The following is a 27,559-nucleotide window of genomic DNA, read 5'->3' as shown; positions in this document are numbered from 1 at the left end:
ACTTGCTCAGGATTGACATTTGACATTGGCTAATAAAATAAAATTCTTAGATGTCTACATTCCAACACAGTATGCGAAATATTTTGCAATGATTGATCAAATATTATGTTCATAAAAGATTACATTTACATTTTGAAAATCTGATATTCTTCAGTATAATCACACAAACCAAATGAAATGTGATAATTTAGTAAAGACCCTGAGGTTTTAAAAAAGGATGACATTCTTGTAAAGTCTGTATATTTAATGTTGAATATAAAATTTATAACATACAATTTAACACAGTGATTGGAAGATAAATGAGAATTTTGTCAAATTTAAAACTTGATTATTGCAAGTGTAGAAGTGAATACCTTAAGGTCTCATGCCATTTAAATCAATAATACGAATATCAACAGTCTATATTAGAGAATAATATAAATTCACTTCATGATCCATGTGTGTGGCTGGTCATTTTTAATCTCAGAACAAGAGAGGCAAATATAGGCAGATCTCTATGAATATCATGGTATTCACAGACGGTTTCAGAGAAGTCCTGCTCCTTTGCAAATATTACCTGGATTTCAGAGATGTGAACCTTAAATAGCTTCTATATAAAGAGGTTCTAAAACAATTGGATGAACAAATAATAGTCCAAAGAATCAAGACCATACTATAATTGTGTAACACACATTTGCAACAGAGATCAACTGGATTTCTTCTTTCAAATTTATCTCTTAATATAAGAACTATGTCTACTATTGAACTAGGTTTTGATTGGTTTATTTCTTCTAGAATGTGGCCTGTTCCTGATGTGATGTAGACTGTTCTTATCTGGCCTTATCAAGATAATGTAGCACTTTGGGGCAAAAATCAATCCAAGGAGAGCTGCACTAGAAGCCAAGATAGAGAAGACTTCCATAGCTACCATGACCTTCCCCTTGGTGCTGTGGTATACAGGGAGGAATGTGAGCCAGACACAAAAGAACACCAGCATGCTGAATGACAGGAACTTGGCTTCATTGAATGTGTCAGGAAGATTCCGGGACAAGAAAGCCATAGTATAACTCCCAAGTGCCAAGGAGCAGAGGTATCCCAGGACACCATGGAAGGCAAAAGCTGAGCCCTTGTTACACATAATGATGACATGTCCATGTTCAGCATGAGCATCTTGGTCAAGGAAGGGAGGAGAGGTTCCTAGCCAGATTGCACAGAGGACAAGGTACATCATCGTACAAATGGGGATTATAGAGTTTGTGGCCTTTGATATTATTAACCACCTCACCACTCTGCTTGGAAAAGTGACCTTGAAGGCAATAACCACTGTGATAGCTTTGGCCAGCACAGTGGCAAGAGCCACAGTGAAAGCACCTCCAAATATGATCTGCTGCAAGATACAGATAGTAGTGTTGAGATGGCCAATGAAGAGAAAGGTACAGAGGAAACAGATGATCAGTGTGATGAGCAAGGTATAACTGAGTGTTCTATTATTAGCCTTGACAATCGGGGTGTCTCTGTTCCTCACAAAGAGTTGAAGAACCACAACTGTGAGTACAGAGAGGCAAAGAGCTATGGTTGTAAGAGACATCCCTAAGGGGTCCTTGTAGTCAAGAAAACTCACAACTTTCTGGAGGCAGTGTTTCTTCTCTGTGTTTGCATAATGACTTTCTGGACACTTCACACATTGATCCATATCTGTTCAGGAATGAAGGTGAACTGATCAGGAGTCCATGTTTCATTGACTGTTTTTATCCTAAGACATTTCTCAGTGCCTGCTAGTTGGATTATTACCAAAGTTATCTCCCTATTTTCTCAGGATCAAAATAATAAATACTCTGTAGTGAATAATACATATTTATACAACCTGTCTTTTTATTAGATATTTCACTTGTTATTTATTTGCAAATAAGTCCATGAATCCAATACAGGCCTCTTTCTCCTGTTATACTCCTCACCTTTTCTTACCTTTGTCTCCCAACTCAATGTGCTCTCTTTGTCTTGTTTTGACACTGTAAGCTTCCTGAGTCTCTTCAGTTATGCTAGTGTATACATGTTGTAGGGGAATCTATTGGTACATGGATAGCATTTCAGAGTGCACACCCTTAAGGAAAAGTGATTTTCTCTTTTGTTAGTCATCAATTTCTCTGTACCTTCTAATACAACCCATCCTGTTTATAGTGATATTAATCAAACAAATCTTGCTTTTTCTCTCTTATGAACTTCTGCTGCCTTTTATGGTTATCGGTGTATTTGTTGTAAAATTTATTTGAATACTCCAGTATATTGCACAAATCGACTTCATTTTGGATATCTCATCATATAGTATATCCTCCCTATGAATTGGAGAGATGTATATAACAAAAGAGGGAGAATTACTTTCGAATTTATTCTCACAAATGGCATTCTTTGGAGTGGATTCTAATATTTCTTATCTCCAAATATTTTTGTTCTTTATTTTTGTTTCTTCTCTGCTGAAGTTTTACTGAATAAGCATTACTACATTGTCAAAGGCTTGCCAGGTGCACTGATGAACATTTGTCAATACAGTTGAGGAAATGTCACAAATAATGAAACATTTCTAGAGTAACTGCTAAATCACTCTTATGTTGCTCTTGAATTTTTGTAAAATTCATCATGTGTTTTAAATTCAAGAATATTGCTTTATACATATCAGATTTCCACTGTCAATTTTTCCTGTATTTCTTAAAAACAACTCAACTCTAGACCTTCAATTTTATTTTGTTGATAACTTTAACAGAGATTTCGATATCCATTAACAGAATAAAATTTATTTGTATATATCTTGTAGATATTTACTTGTTTATTTACACTATTGTGACACACTGACATAACACTTCTCAGGATCTAATATAAATATTTTATCTCAAGGTCAGTTATTTCCTTTCTTTTATATAGAAGTAATAATTTTCTTTTGGTTTTCTACTTTATAATGAATGAATATCTTGTATAGCACAATTCCTTTATAAAGGTAAATGATAGATATAATAAAAACTAGTTTATATAGAGTGAAGGTCTCCATTTCAAGATACTATTAACTTTTTGCATGAAATGCAATCAGTAATCATTTTTTCAGGTGTTTAGTAGAATTAGTCTCAAAAATTTTGTGAAGTATAATTATTAACTAGGAACTAAGAAGGACTCTGTATGGATGAGTGAAATGCTCTTATTATATACACACAAAAAATGTTCATGAAACTATTGTAAACCAAAGTGCTATTATATGTGTACACACATACAGGGGCATTAACTCTCTCTCTCTCCAGTAATCTCTCTCTCTCTATCTCTTTCTCTCTATGTGTGTATATGTATAATGCATATATCCCATAACATATAATATATACAATATGTGCATTCATATATATATATATATATATATATATATATTAATCAGGTATATAATATCTCTATATAAATAATGCACACATAAATATATATGTATACACACATATATCCATATATATGTAATAATGACTGCATGTGAATGTATTTATGTTCATTAAACAGAGGTGTCTTTTGGCTGGCTGTTTGAGGGCACAGTTATTATAACTCAACATGGGAAATACATGGAGGAATTTCAAAAAGAATATAAGAGTCAGAGGTTATTAATAATTTAATGGAAGAATCAACAACAGACACAGGATCACATTGGTACTTATAAATTCTCTGGTGTGACATCATGCATATGACCTGTGAAATCTTAGACCAGATCAAATATCACTGTGTATGGAATATTTGTATAAATTATTACCCTTACATGAGAAGCTATTTATTTTATAGCTGTTATAAGAGGAAGACTCATTTAACTTTAAAAGTGTGGCCTGTGTCAATAATTAGTTCATACTCCATCAGAGTATCCATAGCAAAGAGAACTTGGGTACTGTAAACAGAATTCAATGTGGATTTATGTTGTATTTTTTGAATAGAACAAAAAGTGAGCTAGATGAAAGGTTTGGAACTTTTGACAAGATATGAATAAGATCAAAGTATATAATATGAAATACTTGGAAGATACAAAAATAAATAAAAATTCAAAATTTATACATCCCTGGTTCTAACTTTATTAATAGGTGTGAAAATACTGACTATTAAAGATTATACTTCCCAAAGTAAGATACTGTGAGTATGTTCATGGCCTATTCTTGAAGTGGCAAGTCTATATTGCATTGCAACTATTATATCATAACAGATTGTTGAAATGGTCTTGAGGATATTGTTTATCTTACATGAAGCAGAACAATAGGGACATTTATAAACATAGCTATTACAATTTGAAATTTGAAATATATGTATGCTGTACAGTAAAAATACCTATGTACTGTAGACATCAAACACAAATTTCTAATCTTCTCATCTATATGAAAAAAGATAGCTTAGACAAATCATTGTGACTATGACCTATCCTACACTTAGCTGAGTGATAATAATTATTGAAATACAGTTAGGAAATCATTAAAGTTTGCCACTTTCTTACTTTGTGTTAAATTTTATGTGGAAATAAAATGGGGATCAAAACAGAAAAGGTGTTTCTTGCAGTAGCCCATAAATATATATATCAATGATAAATTTCTATGCCATGTGTGACTAATTCCAGAAATGGCAAGATATATTTCACATCCTAAATAAGAAAAGGAATAAAATTGTCTCACTTCACTGCATATATTTTTCAGCTGTTTAGATAATTCAAGAACACGTAGAGATGTGGAACCATTCGCTGTAAAATTTCTGCTTACCTGTCTCATTAGAAATCTCATTGCCAGGACAAGGAATACAGCCATAACAGCAAACAGCCTTGCCCTCCAGGGCAACTTTCCTGAATCCAGGCCTACAACTCTCACTGCACGAAGATTGAGGAATCTGAGAATAATGGAAACACAGTTAACAAATACTCTGAGTTTATTGAAAACCCCAATAATACTGTTTCTGGATATTACATAAATAATTTGAAGGCTTTATTCCTAAAATGCAGAAAATTATTTGAAAAAGCTGTGTTGATTTGAGATTATCGCAGTGATAGACAATTTTGGGCATAATGATTTAGGGAAAAGTTTGAAACAGGCAGGTCAATGAAAATTGACTTAGAAGGGCAACTGGTCCTTTCAGACAGTTCCAGGCTCTTTACTTACTGACTGCTGTGTTGAGAAAATTTTAAGACCACCATCATTGTAAACCATACTTATCATCTTGACAGGACTTACAATCATCATGGAAGCAAATTGTTGGGTATTTCTTGAGTGATCTTAAATAGATAGTTAAGCGTTTCACTCTAAAGTGAGTGTCATTATTCCTTTGACAGTTGTCTCAGAAGGAATGGTATTCAGAAAAAAGGTTATATGTGGTATTTTACTGATTTCTGCTTAGAATATGACATCATTAGGAAAATCATGATTGTAATGCAATCAATTTTTAAAGATATGGCCTGCACCTACACACTTTCAGTTAAAGGAAACACTTTCTTAGATAATTTAGCTAGGTGTTTATTTATAGCAGGACTGCAGAGAGACATACATGCCTGTACACTATAGTACTTTCCCTTTAAGAAGGTGGGAAAGGCAAATGATAATTGATAATGTACTGAAAGTTTTAAGCATGGAATCTAAATAAACTATATAACTGTACAGAGGACTGAGAGGTGATTGATCCACTACCCACTTTGAACACACATCCATCAGGTTCTTGATCTCCAGCCCAAACCTGGGTGCCTGCCCCAACCATCTCAGCCATGTTACCAGGTTTGTAGGAAAGACTCCTGCAGGCAGGCTGCACCAAGAGCTCCCAATGGGATATTGTAACCTTCAAATCCCACTCTGTCCTAAAACCCACCCATGCCCAGTGAGTTCAGCAGCTCCCTGGAACACAAGGACCTATTGAACAGAGGACTGAGAGACAGAAATGACAAAAAGACTAAGGGAGAGAGGAGTGAGAGCAGCCCTCTGGGACACAGACAACTACTGTTCAGAGAGGGCTGAGAAAGAGGACTAAGAGGGTTGGATCAAGAACTGAAGACTCTGCCTGCACCAATCAAAAGAAGAGAGGGGTTGACATCATTACAAGAATACATTAACAACCTAAAGAGCAATACAGCAATACCAGAATGTAGTGGTACTACATCAGGAAGACCTGAAAATCCCAGTGGATAAGAAGAAGAATATAAAGACCACAAAAATGACTTGATCAAGATGATGGGGGTCCTTCAAGAAGAAATGAAGTATTCTCTTAAAGAAATGGAGGAAAAGACACATAAAATTATTGGAAGAAATCAATAATTTCCTTTAAAAAGTAAAGAAACCAAGAAAAACAACTAGTCCAAAACTTGAAAATTGAAATGGAGTCATTGAGTAAACACAATGGCGGGAATTCTACAAATGGATAACCAGTATAAATGAAAAGGAAAAGCAATCCACGATTAACAAATAGAATGGAATAGAGAATCTCAGGTGTTGAAGACACAGTAGAAAAAAATAGATTCATTGGTCACAGAAAACAATAAAGCCAACAAAGTCATAACACAAAATGCCCAGGAAATCTGGGACACCTACCCTAAGAATAGAGGGGTAGAAATGTAAGTGTATTAGATTAAAGGCAAAGAAAATATTTTTAACACTATCATAGAAGAAAACATTACCCATGTAAAGGAGCAAATTCCTGTGAAGATACAAGAACCTTGTTGAATGCCAAATAGACTGGATCAAAAAAATAAGTCCTCATGCCACAAAATAATCATAACACATTTTATATATTATAAAGAAAAAATATTAAGACCTGCAAAAAATATAAAGAAACATTTGAAGGCAAATCCATCAGAATAACACCTGTCTTCTCAATGCAGACTCTCAATGCCAAAAGGTCCTGGACATATATTATTCAGACTCTAAGAGATCACTAATGCCAAGCCAGAATACTATTCCCAGTAAAAATTACCATAGATGGAGAAAAAATATATTCCGTGACAAAACCTGACTTAACAAATACCTATCCACAAACCCAGCCCTACAGAAAGCACCAAAAGGTAAATTCCAACCCAAGGAGGTTGACAAACCCAGGAAAGCAAGGCATTCAATAATCACACACCATCAAATACCCCCTTCCACCACCAAAAATAACAGGAAACTGCTCATGGATATCCCTTAATCTCAATGAACTCAACTCACCTCTAAAAAGACACAGACTAACAGAATGGATAAAAAACAGGATCCATCCTTCTTCTGCATACAAGAAACTGAACTTAACTTCAAAGACAGACATTTCCTCAGATTATAGGGATGGGAAAAACCTTTCCAATCAAATAGACCATAGACTCAAGCTGGTGTAGCTATTCTAATGTCTAACAAAATAGACTTCAAAGTAAAGTTAATCAAAAGAGATAATGAAGGACATTTCATATTTGTCACAGGAAAAATACAGTATGAAGAAATCTTAATTCTGAATATATATGTCCCAAATACAAGGGCACCAATATTCTTAAAAGAAACATTACTAAACCTTAAATCACACATCAAAGTCCACACACTAACAGTGGGAGACTTTAATACCACACTGTCACCAGACAGAAAATCAAATAAGAAATAAGGCATCTAACAGATCTTATGACTCAAACGGACTTAACAGACATTTTTAGGACATTCTACCCAAACACACACATAACAAATACACCTTCTTCTCTGCACACCTTGGAACCTTCTCTAAACTTGACCACATACTCAAAAGAGACTTTGAAATTGGACTAACCTCCTGTGTTATATGAGATCACCATAGACTAAAGTTAGAATTCAACAACAACACAAATTCTAGAAAGCCTAAAACTTATTAATGCCCAATGTAATCACCTCTGGATCAAGGAAGAAATAAATAAAGAAAAGAAAACTTCCTAGAATAATGAAAATTAATATAGAGCACACTCAAAATTATGGGACACTAGAAAAACAATACTAAGCAAAATTTTTATAGCATGAAACACCCAAATAAAGAAGTTAGAGAAACCCTACACTATTGAATTAACAAAATCTGTTATAGCTCTAGAACACAAAGCAGGAAGTACCAGAAAGTAATCAAATTGAGGGCTGAAATCAGTGAAATAGAAATAAAGACAACAATAGAAAGAATTAATGAAACAAAGATTTGGATATTTTCATAAAATCAAAAAGATAGAATAAAACCTTATCCAAACTAAGAAAAAGTCAGAGAGAGACTATCCAAATAGAAAAAATCAGAAATGAAAACACTGACATGAAAAGAGAGACTGAGGAAATCCAGAGAATCATCAGATCATACTTTGAAAATGTGTAGTCCAGAAAATTGGAGAATCTATAAGAAATGAATAATTTTGGAGATAGGTACTACATACAAAAGACAATCAAGAACAGATAATCAAAATAAATAGAAGTATAACCACTGAGGAAATAGAAGCAGTCATCAAAAGCATTTCAACCATAAAAAAAACAACAAATAAGCAAAAGCCTAGGGTGGATGGTTTCAGGACAGAATTCTCCCAGAACTTCAAAAGAAGCATATGGATGTATGGATTAACATTAGTGGGACTAGTCTCAAAATAGTATAATAGAACTTTATTCAGGAGAAGTCCCTTATAAAAGAAGCATTTGCCCGTCACAAATATTCTCTTCATTGATCCACACAGGCTGTCCTCTCTGACCCGACCAAAAGCAAGAGAAAATCACCTTTGTCCTGACTCCAGACCTAAAACCATTCTCCATCATGTCTACATCTGTGACCATGCCCAAAGGTACGAGGTCAGCAGTAAAGGTGTGGCAGGGGTGGATATCTGACTACAGAAAAGGTAATACCTCTACTCCTCCAACGTCTCACACAATAGAAAGGAATAATGCCAAAATCCTTTTATGAATCTACAGTAACCAAGATACCCAAACCTCAGACAGATACAACAAAGAAAGAAAACTATGGTGCAATCTCCCTTATCAGATAGGGGCAAAAATACTCAATAACATACTAGAAAATTGAATTCAAGAACACATAAGAAAAATCATCCACCATGATCAAATATGCTTCATCCCAGAGATATAGGGGGGGGGTTCAACATATGAAAACCTGTCATTGAAATCCACCATATGAAAAAAGTGAAAGGAAAAAAACATGATCATCATATTAGATGATGAAAACCTTTTGCAAAAATTCAACACCTCTTCATGATAAAAGTCCCTGAGAGATCAGGGATACAAGAAGCATTCCTAAACATAATAAAGGCAATATATAGCAGGCCAACAGCCAACACCAAACTAAATGGAGTAAAATACATGGTGATAAAGGGTATATATAGTGGAAAGGAAGATGTCAAGCAATCAGTATTTAAAGAAGATGTGATAGCATACATAAGTGACCCTGAAAAAATTCTACCTGGAATCACTTATGGCTGATAAACACCTTCAGTAACGTGGCAAGATACAACATTAACTCAAAAAAATCAGTAGCCTTCTTATATACAAATGACAAAGGGGCTGATAAAGTAATCAGAGAAACATCACCCTTTAAAATAGCCAAAACCATAAAATACCTTAGGGTAACACTAACCAAACAAGTGAGAGACTTGTACAAGAACTATGTCCCTAAATGAAGGAATTGAAGAGGATATCAGAAAATGGAACTATCTCCCATGCTCATGGAAAGGTAGATCAACATAATGAAAATGTCAATCCTTTGAAAAGCAATCTAGAGTCAATGTCATCCCCATCAAAATTCCAACACAATTCTTCATAGACTTTCAAAGAACAATATTCAAGTTCATATGGAAAAACAGAAAATGCAGAGGAGCTAAAAAATCCTATACAATATAGGAATTTCCAGAGGCATTGCCATCTCAGTCTACAAACTCTACTATATAGAGCTATAGAAATAAAAATAGTTTGATATTGGCATAAAAACAGATAGGGGGCTCAATGAAATCAAATGTAATGAATTCACATACCTCTGAACACCTTATTTTTGACAAAGAAGCCAAAATGGTACAATGGAAAAGGGAAATCTCTTTCACATACATTGCTGGTACAACTGGATGTTAACATGCAGTTGATTGCAAATAGGTCTGTATCTAATGGCATGCACAAAATCCAATTGGATCAAGGACCTCAATATACATACAGCTATATTGAACAAGACAAAGTGGGAAGTAGCCTGGAATTCATTTGTACAAGTATTCTCTGAGAAAAGATGTTTACTAACCCCATCTCTGGCAGAGGTTAAGTCTTCAAAATTTATAAAGAAATCAAGAAACTAGACATCAAAATACACAAAATCCCAGTTGAAAGTTGGGGTACAGAGCTATCAGAGAATTCTCACCAGAAGAATCTCAACTGCCCAAAAGACATTTAAGCGAATGCTCAACATACTTAAATGCAAATCAGAATAACTCTGAGATATCATCTTACACCTGTCAGAATGACTATTATCAAAATTACTGAGAATACCTTATGTTGGAGAGGATGTGAAGTCAGGGTAATACTCCTCCAATGCTGGTGGGATTCCAAACTTGAATACCCATTTTAGAAATCAGTATGGCAGCTTCCAAGAAAACTGGCAATCAATCTACCTCAAGACCCATCGATACCACTCTTAGTAATTTACCCAAAGGACACTCAATCATACCACAAGGACAATTGCTAAAAAATATTCATAGCAACATTATTTGTAATACCCAAAACTTGGAAACCACCCACATGCCCCCACCCACAACTAAAGAATAAATAAGAAAAAATGTGGTACTTTATACAATGGAGTACTAGACAGTGGTAAAAATAATGGCCGCATGAATTTTTCGGGAAAATGGGGATAAAAACTAGAAAAAAATCAACCTGAATTATATAACTTAGACTCAAAAGGGGAAACATGGTATGTATCCACTCAAAAGTGTATATTACATATGAAGCAAAGGATAACCAGTGTAAAGTCCTCAGATCTGGAGAAGCTACATAACAAGGAGGATTATAAGAGGAACATATTGATCACCTTGGGAAGAGAAATTAGATGATACCTACAGGAAAATCTATGGGTGGGGGAGAAGGAATAAGGGGACAGTGTGGAGATGAGAACAGAAGGGATTGAGATGGCCTAGGTGGGCAGGGAGGAAATGGAAGAGCAATGTAAAAGATATATTAATAGAGAAAGACACTATGGGATTAAGGAGAAACTTGGTGCTAGGGTAACTCCCAGGAATCTACAAGGATCTTCCCAAGTAAGACTCCTAGCAATATTAGAGGTGATTTGTGAACTGGCCTATACCTATAATCAGTTTGATGTATACTTCAATTGTCATCATAAATTCCTCATCCAGTAATTGATGGATCAAGACACAGAGATCACAACTGAGAATCAGACAAGCTTTGGTAATCCAGGCAAAGAGGGGGAGGAGGGAACATATGTTCAAGGGAAGTCGGGATCATAATGGAGAAATGAACAGAGACAGCTGAACAAAGCTCATGGAAAATGATGGACTCTAGGTCTGTAACTGTGGAGACTTCAGGTGGACTGAAGTAGGCCCTCCATAGGTGAAAGACACTTGTGAATCTTGGACTATCAGTGAGGCCCATGGCAGTAGGCCATGACACAAGCCTTGTATATGATGAGCCTATTTCCTAGGGTGAGATGCCATACTGTCAGTAGGACCATGAATAATCCCAGTACATAAGCTAGCTTGTTGAAGCCAATTTCTTATGGTTAGAATGTCATGTTCAACCTTTATCCAGGAGAGAGGCATCAGGCCCTGCCCCACCCTGTTGTGCCAAACTATGTTGACTCTTCTTCGGAGCCCTTCTCAGTGAGGAGGAATGGAGTTGGGGTAAACTTGGGTGGAAATGAGGGAGAGTGGGAGGAAGTGAGGGGAGTATTTGTAGGGATGGGAGAAGTGTGGTTGGAATGTAAAATGAAATAAAATATGGAAAAATCCAAAACCAAAAAAACTAAAACAGAATTAACCAGTCACTTTCAGGTAGAGTGAAGGAATACTTTGAGAGACACTGTGTATTGGGTTGAATGAAAAGTGGCAATTATAAGCATTGCAGAATTGCTGGCAGAATTACTTCTATGGTTGTGAAATATGAACATATATGATCCTAACCAAATTCCAGTTTCCTCTCTACTTCTAGTGTGTTCACTGAAACATCTTGTTTCAGGTTTCTGCTCATCTCTCCATGGATGTAACACCTCTTCATTTCATCTGACCATAAAGGACTCTCATACCTGAAGTGCTATAAGTCAAAATTAACCCATTTTTCAAAAGTCACTTTTAGTGATGATGTTTGATGACAGGAAGAAAATATAATTATTATTTTATGTAATAATTTTGTGGTATGAATCATAAATTAAGAGACTGAATATTAACAAAGATTTAAGACCCCAAATTCATCTTTAATAATTAGGGTACAATAAAACACTGTATACTGGATGTTGTTTTTCATTCTTCTCTACTGGAAGTTTTACACTAATTGGTTTTGAGTTAGAATCCAGATATTATTTTACTGGTGGGTATCTTTGTTTTATTATGATAAGTTTAGTCTTAAAAATGAATCATAACTCACCTCTGAATATATTTTTGGCCATTGTATCAACTGTTCACTTAAGGACAACTGATGACCTTTGGGCGCATTGGGTAAAAAGGTTCCCACTTTCACTTTTAGTCCAAGACCCTTTGGAAAATTCCAAAAGTTGACAATGTCATACTTATCATCTAACTCCTGTTTCCAATGTAAAGCCATGTTGTCTCTGGCATAATTATTCCTCAAGAAAGGGTGAAGCTGAAAGGGATGCAATGACATATTTTAAAGTAGGCAAGAGTAGTTGACCACAAGTGGATAATAGAATGACTCTCGTTGATTATAATCTTTTATGTAGGATACCACACTAATGCAGGTATCACTGATCCTGAGAAGTGGATACCTAGGATAGTGTGATGTCATTTTATCTCTCAAGGGACACCCATCCTCAATAAAATATTTGAAACAGACTCAGGAAAGGAATCAATGAGTATTGATTGAAGTAAATCTCAACTTCTTTTTAAAAAGCTGTACAAATTTACTTACATACATAGTGTATTCCAAAGTTCCATGATGACTAAATAGTAGTTAAAAGAAATTATTTATGTACTAACACCTTGTACAAATGAGCTCTCATTGTTTCACTTACTGAGAAATGCTTAGTTTTCAAAAGGAATAACTTACAATGGGAAGTTAGAAACTATTTGTGACACAACCTATTTTTTGAATTTTTTGAGACAGGGTTTCTCTGTGTAGCTTTGGAGCCTATCCTGGCACTTGCTTTGGAGACCAGGCTGGCCTGTAACTCACAGAGATCCACCTGCCTCTGCCTCCTGAGTGTTGGGATTAAAGGCGTGCATCACAAATTCCCAGTGTGACACAACCTTTATGTCTCTAACATCATCTCCTTTGCACTAGCACTCCATTGCTCAGCAACATGCACACAAAGAGCTTCACTGCCTTGTAATATAAGATGACAAATAAAGATTCTCCTTTTATTTTCTATATAATGATCAAATATGTATACCTAATTTGGATCTTATTCAAACAATCTCAAAATGTCACATTGCTGATGCTCTAATAGTATGGAAGGGGTATTACCATCCATGGAAAGAATGCCATTTCTTTCCTGTTTTCAAAGGATTGCATTTGTACTTGATGAAGGCTCATTTCATGGAGACTGTGGGCGAAAGTATATACAGCCTTGTATATATTATAACTTTCTTCACTCATTGCCATGTCAAAAATGTGTCTAGGCAGAAATTCCAAGGAAGCATTGAGTTGGCATTTTTCTGAAAGTTGACAATCAAGCTCTGAAAATGAGCATTTGAAGAACAAAAACCATAACTTAGGAAGGTAAATGTCTTCTGGGTATTTGAAAGGATTAACTGTTTTGATAAAATTTGGAAATCCAACAATCTCTTCATATTGACGTGAAAAAATGAGACTTCCATGGAATGAATCTAGCAAGAAATAATCGGCATGGTTGGTAGCATCCCATTGAGAGTTCATGACCCAGACTTTCCTCGTCAAAGACTGTTTTCCTATATTTACCATTAATCCTTGTAGTGACTCATTATCACCATAAATGATGATGATATTGGCCAATGATTCTTGGATCTTTCCAAAATTTGGCCAGAATTTGTAGGTAAATGAAGTCCATGTGCTTGTGATCATTTCCACAAAAGCTATGCAAACTCTATTTTTCTCCATATTTTTTCTTAAATCTGACAGAAACTCAGTCCCTCTGTGGTCATCTGGAAGAAGCAGACCAACCCAGTTCCAGCCAAAATGAACCATCAAAGAGACCATGGCAAGTGATAGAGATGTGCCTTTGGGGGCCAACTGATAGAGAGAATTAAACTGACTTTGGTCACTCAAGATAGAATCAAAAGGGCCAATGGTAAGCTGAAGAGAAAGCAATTAGGGACAAGAGTCAAACAATGCCACCAAACACAATGTCTCTTCTAAAGGAGCAGATGGAAATGCTCAGCATGATGACTGGTTCATCCAGATTTTAAAGGTAAATCTCTGTGAAAGAGTTTGCAGTGAATTGCTGAACTCTCCTCCATTTTTAATCTATCCTTCTGTCTCCTCCATCCTTGGTTTTCTTTACTTTCCAAGTGCATGTAATATGCATCCCTCTCCATGGGTCTAGACACTTGTCACATATAGCTAAGTAATCCACATGTCTCTCTTTTATCTTAACATAACTCTGAATTGTGAGCAAGAATATCTAGCTATAAATCAAATATGATTCCTCACCTGTGGGAATTTGTAGAGGTGAAGCACTGTCCCAATATGGGCAGATGTTGCCCAAGATGGTCCTGTTAGTGCAGCAGCTGACTTTATCTCCTTTACACAGTTATAGTTAAGGGGTGGAATACTCTGGCCAGTGAGCCAAATAAGGACTTGCGCAAGAATGTTTTTTTCACCCTGTGGAACATTATGAAAATGAAATCCCAGAGATATGTTTGGTAAAAGACTGAGATTCCTGTTGATCTCCTCAATGGCAAATAGCAGGGCCAGAACAAATTGGTAGTTTTTAAAATTATACCTGAATAAATGAAATAAAAACACACTAAAGTAAATCATAGATCATACAGAGCTGCAGCTCAATCTGCTGGTTTTTCTAGTTCAAATATTAGTGTTTATATATGTTTCACATTTAAATTTTCCCAATAAATGATTGGAATTCAACTAATTATGTTACCTTGTTAAAATGAAATAAAATCCTGTAGTTAGTATCTTCATTATTGACAGTCCCATGACAGCTCATTGTATTTTCAATGGTATTTAGTACATTACTAAAATTTTGACCATGAATATGAAAAAACACCCTTATGAAGTATTCCTGGGGCACTGATCTTGGTTTTACCTTCTACAGTTAGAGGAAATTATTACTTTATTAATTCACTCAGCTTTACAAGGTAATATTTTCATCAAAAAATCAATGAATAAATTTGACTCAACTATATAAATACTTGTTATCCTTAGAGAATATTTTCTCTTTGTAAGTTTATGTTGCCTCTGAGTGTGTGTATGTGTGACTGTATGGGAAAATGTTTAAACTTTTAAAGTTATGAGTGCATGGCAGAGGACAACCTCCATGGACAGTTTTGGCTTTACTTTTCTTTGCAAGAAAGTCTGTCTTATTTCTATACCATATACTTGGATATCTCCATTTACTATTCCCATATTTTCTTGTCTATCAGACTTCTCTCCTCCACATGATTACTAGATTACAGATGTGCTCTCATAAATATTCTGGGGTCTGAACTCAGGTAATCTCACTAGTAGCTGAAACATTTTTTTGCTTTCTGAGACATTTCTCCTTTTAGTGTCAAAGTCTGAAATTTAGAAAAGCCGGTTTCATTCAAATACCATAAAGAATAAAAAAACAAAACAAAACAAAACCTGAAGTCAGGCATGGAAACCATTTTGAGTTTTTTTTTCAGGAGTTTCCAAGTGAGCTCATCTGAAATTATAGGCTATTGCCCATGACATTCTTGCCTTCCAGAAGATGCCACAAACTTCAGAAATTATATGAAAGGATCAATCTATGTTTACTTGGATGCCTCCCTAATTAGGACTAGCTCCCACAATTAGAACTAGCTCATGATGGAGAAAAGCCTATTTATTTGTTAGGTGCTTGAATCATAACACTTGTAAGCAGGACAAGATATCTTGATAGGTATAATTATTACACTTACAGTCTTGTGTCATTCACAGTCACATAATTGGACTTAAGTCATGTAGCGATACTAAGGAATCCTTGTCTGTCACTGTACCTGAGGCTGAAGGCATGGATTCAGGAGAAGAATGTACTATTTCCAGTTTTCTGCACTAACACAACCTCTGACTTTAATATAAATTAACCTTATATACACAGATAAATATAGCTCTATCCATGTTTAAGGACTCTTTTTTACATGGCAGACAAACTTCACTACAAGATGCCCTAACTGTTACAAAGATAGGAATTAGGGCCAAGCCCAAGATGTCTGTCCCATATATATATTATATAATAAAACCCATAAAATTAATGATCAGGAAACAGGGAATGAGGAATCAGATTATTATGAGCCTGTGGCTGAGGACAACTATTGGAAGATATTTTCTTCAAATTAAGAAGGATGACATGAAGAGTTAGTGAGTGATTAAAATTGGACAATTTGTTGGAAGAGTCAGGGGTTAATATTATTGAGACATATCAACTGAATACCTCTAAGTATTAATAAAGTATTTTATTTGAATTATTGTAGTTTGAAAATTGTTCTTTCTTCTAGAACTTGATGGAAAGATGATATTCCTAAAGTTGTATGTAGCTGAATCACAGTACATGAAGATATCAAACTAGTATTGGTCCAGAAGCTTCATCCTTAACAACTTTCACAGTTCTTCTAGTATACCAGGTTCCCAGAAATTAGTAGCCCTCAGACTTTACTGCAAATGACTCCATGATTCAAGTGACATTCAGCCTTTCAAAATCAGAAGATAGATATAGCCACCTGTCTAAATAAAGACACAGACTGAATCCATCAAAGTCCATAGTTCTGGTAGGGTCTCTAAATGTACTAACTTGCTTTTGGCTTCCATAGCTCTGCTTCTAGCTAACTGGCTTGTTCACTGAAAATATGCCAACCCAGGAGACTATTTTTGTGCTTAGAACCTCATACTGAGAAGTCTCAGTGGTAGACTGAGATCCTGCACCAACAGTATAGTGACAAGTCAGCTAACAGAGACTTTGTTTTGCTTTAAACTCATGTTCAAGCAGTGTTTACTGATGAATGCCCACAATACTTTGTGGTGGTTCCACTGACATCTCATAGCAAGTGCTCAAGACAAAAGTGTTCTCCAGGTTCCTAAGAGCAAGGAAGGAAAAATGCAGTGAACTAGGATATCATACGAGTGTGCAACCAAGTTCCTTGTCCCCAGGATGTCCTTTGATCAATTTGTGCCTAAGTCATCTGAAACATCAACCCCCAAAGGAAATAAAGTATAATGTTTCCTGGTTTGTCATCTCTGCAGGTATGTCTGATTAATGTGCCCTCCATTTTAATACATAGGAGAAAAGTAAGAAATGGCTGCTAGTTCAGAAACCATGTGAATGGACACTAGGTTGTTTTTTTCTGTGTCTTTCTATATTTTCCATCAGTTTTGTTTTACTGTACTCCCCCGTGACTTTCTTCCCTGTGACATCCTCTCCCACCCTGGCTTAAGACCTGTGCTTCCTCTTGTTGGGAAACAAAATATTTTTGTCTCTGGAATGTCTCCTAGATGAGAGCAAACAAGCTAATTATCACTTCCACTCATCCCACTAAGGAGAGTTTCTTGTTTTGTTGTTTGACTCCTCCTCAGTCAGGTGCTGAGGAGCCAGTGCTCTATCCAGGGCCATCTCCATCTAAGCAGAATGCACTCAGGGAGGCTGAAATAGTTCCCCTTATTGAGCATTCACTTTTAGCCTGCTGTAAGCAGCCCCACAGAAGGGGGAAACACCCCTGGGCTGGCCCTAAAGGGAAAGAAATTTATTCTCTTTTCTCTTTCATTATACATGGCTTTTTCTTTGTCAATGATCTATGTAATTAGAAAACTCAACATAGATGATTGTATCCAAAAACAAAATAAATTAAAAAGTTAGGAAAATCCCCTATGGTGCTGTGCAGGGTGACTTTTGCCATACAACAGTCTGGACAGAACATATTCTCCCTACTGTCCAATACTGAGCAAGGAGCTTCATATAATGTTTCCTAGATACTTTATAGTGTATTAAAGACAGTTCTGCTCAAAGTCTTTGGCACTCAGGTGGTAAGAGATGTTAGAATAATGCTATAATTTTTTAAGAAATTAAGGTATAAATCGGTCCTAATTTTTTGCAAGTAGCTCAATGTGTGTTCAACAACAGGAACCTGAGTGGCAGAAAACCTTTTCTATACACTGAAAGCCATCATCAGATATCCAGCAAAATTTTGGTGACTTAACCTCTGTCATAAGAAAACAACCCAACAGGACTAGTCCAATATCAAGTTCCTATAATTGTTCAAGTAACCAATTCAATTACGCCTGTCCACAATAATTAATACCCAGTGATATTGGAAGTAAAAGGAATGTCGAAGTCCATATTTCCTGTTGAGAGGAAACAGGCATTCAGATTCTCAGGAGTCACCCTGAAATTCCCATTCTCTCTCTCCAAATGCTGCCACCCTCCACCTCACATTTGCAATGCTGAACCAACCCACCTTTACTTTTTAATGTACAGAACCAGAGGGGTGGTTATAGTGTGAAACTTAACTGGATCACAATAAACCTGGATAAGAAACATTTCAACCCTGTTTATGGAGATACTAAATGATGACCTCCTGTCCTTCCACCAGATTTTTCCTGGAAAAATACTTCATAAAAGAGGTACTGACTGATTGACCACCCAGTATAGTTGTGGACCTCCCAAGAAATAATTTCTATTGACTTCACTGTCATTGGCCATGACTAAGAAACAGTGAGTTGCAATTGTATTTCCTGGTGTAAGGCCACAAGAGGGAAACATTCTTGGGTCCATCTACTTTAAACAAGGCCACGGGACTGCAGACCCCAGAATGTCTTTTGCTTCTTCTGTGCCTTTACTTGTTGGCTGTAGCACTCTTTCTCTTGTATCTAGCATTGTGTGAGAGGATGTTGGGAGATCTGTAATGCCTGTTTTACAATTTCTCTGTCTCTGGAAACAACCTGTACTACTGGGCATTTTTACCAGAGGATTGTCAAGTACATGACCCCTCTCTAGGCTGTATAGTCTAATTTGATAACAAAAATGATAGCCTATACAGAGTTTCATGAATAAAAATAAATACAAGGATTTGTTTCACAGCTAAGGTTTATGAATTCCACCTTAGGAGCTGCTCAGGTTAATGATTAAAGGAAAGCACCTGAGTCTGGGAGTCAGGCTGGCTCTAATTCTCATAATGCTAAAGAGGCAGTCACAAATCATTGGCTAAAAGAAAGCTTCAAAATAACTTAAGGTTAGACCAGATTCCTTGCTAATAGTTTTAAGATAAATAGCCCCAGTAAATGAACTTAAGTACACAAGGGCACATGGATGAACTGTCTGACTCATTAGGCTAGGCTCAAAAATACAATACAGCACAATTGTTGCTAGCTTTCCTGGATAGGTTTGGCTGATGAACAAAGTTGATGATTAATTACTTATACCCATTTCTGCCCTCAATCTATATATATAAAATTTGAGGATCATGTATGAACCCTAAAGTTTTAAAGTAGTGCTGATTAATTCTTTTTTATATGTAAAAGTTTGTGTTTGTGACTCTCATAATACTCCTCTTAAGACTGACTTTCAATATAACTAATAAAGTGATTGGCCATTCCTTTGGAACAACAAGATGCAGCCTGTCAATAAAAGATCTAAGAAGAAGACCTTGCTTGCCCACACTGTTAATCTATAACAAGGTACTCAATCATGAGTGAATGTGGGTTCTTGGGATAATTTGCTTTTCACCTGTAGTACATAAAATGATTAATCATGTAAGGCATATGGAAGGCATGTGGTTTTTTACTGTTTGTTTTGTATTCGTTGTAATCATTCCCTTGAAAAACAGATTTTTAACAACATTGTAATTCTTATATTGCCTGAAAACTTTGTTGGGGTATATAAGCTGTACAAAAAAGTATACAGTAGAAAGAAAATAAAGAACAGAAAAAGGAATATGAGAGAACAAAGAGAAATTAAGGAAACCATCAAGAGCAAGTTTGAGTGTTTATTTTCCTATAACCCACTATATACAAAATTCTACCTTATGGTGGCTCTTTTGGACTCCTTTCAAAGCCCCTTTGTGCTGGTGGCTGGGCAACCAGACAGCCAGTATTAAACTTCTTTGCCACAGCCTTCTCTGGTGATTACCTTAGAACACTAAGCACTATGCATGAAACCAAAAAGAAAAAGGTGGTTGATGCCATTCAGCTATGAACCCTGAAAGATGCAGAAAAAATGGACTTAAGAACAAGCAGGAACACATGGACCCAAGACTGATAGCTGGGTAACAAGCATAGGACTGTCCCACAACTCCTGAATGTGGATGTCAGTTTGGAGGTCTTGTTAGTCTATGCAGCCTCTAGTAGTGGATCAGTATTTATGTCTAGTACATGAATGGACTTTGGGAGCCCACTCCACAAAGAGGAAGACTCCATCAGCCTAGACACCCGGGGGCGGGCCGAGGCCCTGCACCAAATGATGTGTCAGACTGTTATGATCCCTATTGTAGGCATCACCCTACATGTGGAGCAGAAGGGGAATGGTATAGGGAGATGGTGGGGGGGCAGGGTAGGAGTAGAGGGAGAGGGATCTGAGATTGACATGTAAAACAAGTTCGTTTCTAATTAAAAAAAGAAAACGGAAAAATGGAGACATATCTTCTGATGCAAAAGCAATAGAAATGATACATGAGAATTTAAATGATTTTCTGTTTGGATCCAGGACCCATTTGACCAGAAGGAACTTTCCTGGCACTGTTATTTGGAACAAGAAAGTTTGAGTAGTTAGGTCATAGTTCTAAGGAGAGAATATAGTAGTATTTTTCTGCAAAATGGACATAGACTTATCATGATTCCCAATAAAGTATTTGTCAAGTCATAGATCAGAGCATTGATTCACTCTTGTCAGACAAACTTCTCCTGGTAGATATAAATTAACAGAGACATTCAACTGGTCACTTTGCAGAGAATAGGGCACTGGGTAATGCTCAGCTCCAGAAGGCCATACATATCATATTCAGCCACAGAAATCTCTGTGAACTTGCAGATGCTGGAAATAACTACAAGAAAATTGTTCCCCACAAGGAACAGAGCAGTTGTGCATAAGAAGGCATAGTTCTTTGACACTAGACCTGCAAAAGCTCATGCTAGAAAAAAATCCCAAAAATGGAGAACACAATTAAGTGTGACATCTCACCACTAGCCATGGAGATTTTGCATTTGATAGGTTTTGAGACCATCAATTATTATCAAAGTTTTGAGTTTCAGAAGTTTTACCACAGTCCTGAGAAGGCTGCAGTCCTATGAGTAATTCAAAACCATAAACAGGGCTCTTTTGGGGAAAACAGAAGTAATGTCAAACTTGGAAGTTTAGCATGTAGGATAACTTATGGATAGACTTACAGTAGGAATGAATGTAATCAAAACACACTATATTCAAATTATAAATCAATTGATAAAAATAATGAAAAACCAACCCGAAAGCAGCCAGATACAAGAAAATGATAAATAAAAAAAATTGTGAGAAACTGCCAAGGCCCTGATAACAGTTCCACCTCCATCCACTGGCCCAGGTAGGCCAGGGACTGCTTCCGGTTCCAAACAAGAATGAACAATCAATGGTCATTAATATCCCTAAATATTACAGGAGAAATCCATCAGGATGAAGTCTCAATTCTGAATATTTATGCCCCAAATATAAAGGCATCCACTTTCGTGAAAGAAACATTACGAAAACTCAAATCACGCATAAAACCACACACACTTATAGTGGGAGACTTCAATACCCCAATCTCACCACTGAATAGGAACACCAGATAGAAACTTAACAAAGAAAGAAAGAAACTAATAGAAGTTATGGCACAATTGGACTTAACAGATATCTATAGAACATTCCATCCAAATACAAAACAATTTATCTTTTTTTTCAGCGCCACATGGAACCTTCTCTAAAATCAACGACATACTAGGCAACATAGCAAACCTCAACAGGTACAAAAAAATTGAAATAACCCCTTGTATCTTATCAGACCACCATGCTTTAAAGTTAGAATTAAACAACAAGATGAATTGCAGAAAACTTACAAACATGTGAAAATTAAGTAAAACCGAATTGCACAATTCCAGGGTAGAGGAAGAAAAAAAGCAATTAAAGATTTCCTAGAATTCATTGAGAATGCGGACCCAACATACCCAAACTTATGGGACACTTTGAAAGCAGTGATAAGAGGAAAGTTCATAGTGCTAAGTGCCCACATGAAGAAACAGGAGAATAATCACTCTAGAGAATTAACAGCACAACTGAAAGCTGTAGATCACAAAGAAGCCAATACACCCCAGAGGAGCAAATTCCAGGAAATAATCAAATTGAGGGCTGAAATCAGTAAAATGGAAATTAGGGGAATAATACAAAAATCAATATAATGAAGTGTTGGTTCTTCAAGAAAATCAACAAGATAGACAAACCTTTATCCAAACTTACCAAACAGCAGAGAGTGAACATGCAAATTAAGGATTGCCAGCCTGTAGCTCCAGCTGCTGGAGAGGCTGGCAAACAAGGAGGACCCTAAGAGAGACATATATGGTCACCTGAAGAAGGGGAAAGGGACAAGATCCCCTGAGCAAATTGGGAGCATGGGGAGAGGGGAGAGGGAACTAGGGGAATGAGATGGGAGAAGAGGTGGGGAAGACTTGATGGGACAGGGAGGTTGAGTTGTGGGAAGAACAGAAGAGAGCAAGATAAGAGATAATATAATAGAGGGAGACATTAGAAGGTTAAAGAGAAATCAAGCACTAGGGAAATGTCTGGAGATCTACAAAGATGACACCAGCTAACAATCTAAGCAACAGAGGAGAGGCTACCTTAAATGCCCTCTCCTGATAATGAGATTGATGACTAATTCATATGCCATCATATAGCCTTCATCCAGCAGTTGTGGAAGTAGAAGCAGACACCCACAGTAAACCTTGAATTGAACTGAAATGCAGATGCAGAGAAGGAGGACTGATGAGCAAAGGGGTCCAGACCAGGCTGGTGAAACCCACAGAAACAGCTGGCCTGAACAAGGGAGAGCTCTTGGTCCCCAGACTGATAGCTGGGAAACCAGCATGGGACTGATCCAGATCCCCTGAATGTGGGTGTCAGTGAGGAGACCTTGGAAATCTATTGGGCCTCTTGTAGTGGATCAGTACTTGTTGCTACCATAGGAATGGACTTTAGGAGCCCATCCCACATGGAGAGATACTCCCTGAGCCTAGACCCAATGGGGTGGGCCTAGGCCCTATCCCAAAGAATATGACAGACTTTGAAGACCCCCTATGGAAGGCCTCACCCTCCCTGGGGATCAGAAAGGGTATGGGATAGGTAGGGCATTAGTTGGGGGGTTCAGAGAAGGAGGGGGGGAGAGGGACCTGGGATTGACATGTAAAATAATTTTCTTTCTAATAAAAATAAATAAATAAATGTTATCTGCATATTTCACTTTTAATGAATAAAAAGTTTAATACTGCCTCCTATATATTAGGTAAAATTGATTTTGGACCTTAAAATATTTCATGCATATTTATTTTTATGTATTTTCACTAATGTCAAAACCTTAAGAAATTGGCAATAGTAGTGAGAAATGAAAGTACAAATTGTGACTTCAGTCATATATTGTCATAACTCATAACTTTCAGGAATGTTAGTGGATGATAACTGTAGAAGATTGATATATATATATATATATATATATATATATATATATATATATATATGAAGGCTTGGAAATCTGTGAATGTGTTGTAGGAATTACTGTCCCTGCATCATGTAATTTCTACTGGAAATCAAAGATGTCATTATTAATTTATTCAATTACACTAGATAAAAGTGTGACATTGGATGATTTAACATTTTAAAGCTCATCAGACAAGATCAATCTAAAATTATTAAGGAACATGAATGCAGTGGTAAATAGACCCTTGTGTTTCTGGAAGTGACACATGGAGATAAATTTTAAAAGAATCCCACAGTGCTCACAATGGCAGCCATCAGCACTCACTTCTGTGAGATTCACCCCCCCCAAAAAAGAAAACTTTCCTACACCAGTTAGTTTAGTTTGTGTCTGATTAGCTGGCTGAATTTCTGTTTCTCCCTGTGCTGTAACATACCATGGCAGATTACATATTCTTTGTGAGACCCTAATAACAGTGGCTCTAACAAATAAGATCTCAGTGCTGATGAAAGTACAAACAGAGGATAAAACAACTACGGTGGCTACAATATAGCAGACAACAAGGAACGGCTTTTCAAAAATTTATGCAGTCCACACAGACCTTCATAAAAAGATGTAGAAAATATTCAAGGATAATTCTGCCCATATGAAGATAAAAGGCCACAGAGCTTCAATTTATGGAAATTGGGAGATCAGTGATGAGGCTATAGGCAATAGTTTAGGTAAGAGCTCAGAATCATGAAATAATTGGGGTGGAGCCATGTTCACTGCTTATACACAGAAGGAGGACACAGGGGGACAACATGCAAGGTGACTTTCTCTGTCTGAGTTACACTCCAGAATATTGATAGCTATATCTCTTTATTCCTTTTTTCTAATTCCTGAAAATATAATGTACCTTAATTTATGTATATGTAATATATACATCTCTTACATATTCATCTTTCTCAAAATGATAATGAATCCTTATATTCCTCTTATTAAAAATCAATGTTCATAAGTCTTTGTCAGTACAAGCCATGGTATTTGTTCAAAATGTAAAGCAATATTGATAAATCTTTAGCACAGTATTATTTTAAAATTTTGACATTATAATTGATGTTTTATCCTGAAAGTTTCATGAACATGACTGCCTAAAAGGGAGATAATGATAGAAATGCCATGCAGAATTGGAGAGCGATCACAATCCTACATAAGGAATTATAGCAATAAATTAATGCTGAGAGTCATAGACAGTGTTCCAGGGAAAATTAAAGCTATTGAATATCCATAGCAAATGATCATCCTCAAAAAATATACATAGAAATAGATTTATGTAGACTTGTATAAAACTGTTATTTAGACATATGTATTATATGTATACATATATGATCATGTAACAAAAATTCTTCATAAAAGCCCATGAAATTGAAAGTTAGAAAGCAGTTATATTGCAAGGTTTGTAAGTAAGGAAGGGAAAGAGAACTGCTCCAATTATATTATGATTTCAAAAATTAAGGAAGTAATAAAAATTTTAAAGCAAGCAAACCACTTAAAAACAATTTAAAATAAGCTACAAGAAAATACCTTTGGCTTTGAATTGTGAAACTGCTTACAAAAGGCATATATTTATAGTGGAAGAGATAAATCATTAAAATCCAAATTGTGAGGTAATATTCATAGGATACATGTATTTCTATCACATTATTAATTTAAGAAATTTTTCTAGAGTAATTTGACATATCAAACCAACCACATTTATAAGTAAATGGGAGGGTCATGTTCTTCCTCTCATACATTTCTAGAGAACATAATAATTTCAATTTGAAACGATAACAGCCAACAGGTACAACAGAATTTGCCATATGAAAAAATATGGCTCAACCAGAATGCTCATGGTTGGAGGTGAGTCCATCTTCCCACAGATGGTCTCACACCTGCATGTGTGTATGAAGGCATGATTGTGCATGGCCACAGTGAAAGAATTGTGGTAAAAATGCTTTAGAGTATCTGTACCATGTGCAGTCCAATAGATTAATTCACATTGTTCCTAAAATATCAGTTAAATTAATCTGAAAATCAATGTGTATTTTTAATATTCATATATTATATTATGTGAACAGTTGTGATAGCATTAAAGTAAAATCCATTTAGAAATTTGGACCATCCTAAAACAAATGTAGTGGAGCAAAATTCCTGCCCACAGCTTATAAGTTTTATAATACTGATAATTAAGATGATTCTCTCTAGACAAGTAAAACTGCAGATAGAATTGAAAAGGGGCAAAGAGACAGACACAGGCAAAGATAGAGGGCACAATTCCCCCTTTGAAAACATAGATACACTTTCACACTGTAATAACGGATGTGAACAGAAGCTCTACAAAGAGTTTCAGATTTGAGATAATACACTTTTTGTACCCCAACTTGTATGAAAAAAAATTTTAGAAAGGTGTTGTTCCATGGTAAATTTTGAGAAGAGAAAGGCAAGGGGGAAGATATATTATTAATCTTTTGTATTAACAAAAATATTTTCCTACCACAAACTTAGTTGGTTTTACTTCTGACAACCAAAATAACATCAATGTGTCATATGCACACACCCATGAAAATTAGATGGAAATGTATTAGAAATGCATGGAACAAGCTTGTAAAAGGGAAAATAAACATGTGTCTAAGAGTAAAATATTGGCAAATAATTAATTTAATTAAAAAAGTGAAGACAGGTAGAGGTGTTTTTCACAACAAAGAAGTATTCCCAGCTTCTAAATCTGACATGCTTACTTCTAAACTAGTGTCATCTAACACATGCAAACTTGTGATTCTATCATCATATCCCACAATAGGTACAATATTTGGTGGCATAACCTCTTTTCATGGAAGTAACATGATCTTCTAGACTGCCCTAAAGAGCCAAGTCAAACACAGGTAAAACCTTCCTTTCTGTGAAGACCTAACATGAGAAACATGTAACTGTAAAGACATGGCCAACTAAGATCACAATGTTACAATCATCATATCTGGAAAGCAATAATCATTATACAACCAATAATCTTATTTTATCATGTTTGAGAAAAGAAAATAAATGAAGAGTAATATACAATTGAATAAGGTATTTTTGCATTAGAAATGGGTTGATCATGATAAAAAATAAGAAGCATAGAATTTGCATACATATACTACCTGGGTCATATACATTATGAAATCTGAAACAGGATAAATGAGTAATGGTACTTACTGTAAGTAAACATCATTGAAATAGTATGGCACATATGAGTGTGGAACTTTGTTGCCTGTATAGAAAGAATGAATTTGGAAAAATGCACCAATGTCCACATCTCCTTTATGATGAAAGTCGTCTTTGATTCTAACATAACACTCAGAAGAGTTATAGGCACATATATAACAGGGATTAAAGATGATCATGATAACAACAATGACAAGAAAATACCCTACTAACTTGCAAGTCTGCACAGACATAAGTTTGATGGATGCAGATCTTACAGTGTCTAGCATGTATATACTTAGCTCAAGTGTCTGGGTCCAAATGGGCTTCCAGCTTTGTTGATGAGTGATGTTGTCAGAGTAAGCAATTTGAGTACTTTCTTATACCTCC

The 27,559-nt window shown here is 35.9% G+C and overlaps 1 protein-coding gene across 1 annotated transcript; it reads right to left on the bottom strand.

The window, feature by feature from the left end:
• Window positions 1-745: 745 nt before the first annotated feature.
• Window positions 746-27,369, bottom strand: LOC100754540 (vomeronasal type-2 receptor 116). The gene is made up of 6 exons (XM_027433953.1): window positions 27,182-27,369; window positions 14,760-15,051; window positions 13,596-14,402; window positions 12,540-12,755; window positions 4,731-4,854; window positions 746-1,674 (listed from the first exon to the last, which is right to left on the bottom strand). Exons 1-6 carry the CDS (start codon window positions 27,367-27,369, stop codon window positions 746-748), a joined length of 2,556 nt encoding a protein of 851 aa, XP_027289754.1.
• Window positions 27,370-27,559: the final 190 nt, after the last annotated feature.

The sequence above is a fragment of the Cricetulus griseus genome, chromosome 9 (assembly GCF_003668045.3).
Source record: "Cricetulus griseus strain 17A/GY chromosome 9, alternate assembly CriGri-PICRH-1.0, whole genome shotgun sequence".
In the NCBI taxonomy this organism is placed as follows: Eukaryota; Metazoa; Chordata; class Mammalia; order Rodentia; family Cricetidae; genus Cricetulus; species Cricetulus griseus.
The sequence above is the reverse complement of the archived record's forward strand: the minus strand, read 5'-3'. Positions and strand labels throughout refer to the sequence as shown.

Bases quoted from the DNA above. Each gene is read 5' to 3' on its own strand.
- LOC100754540 (XM_027433953.1), bottom strand. From the start codon at position 27,369: ATGATCATCTTTAATCCCTGTTATATATGTGCCTATAACTCTTCTGAG. The intron at 15,052-27,181 runs GTAAGTACCATT...TCATTTATTCAG, and splicing joins TTCAATGATGTTTACTTACA to GTATAATTTTAAAAACTACC. The intron at 4,855-12,539 runs GTGAGTTATGAT...CATTATTCTCAG, and splicing joins GGCCAAAAATATATTCAGAG to ATTCCTCAATCTTCGTGCAG.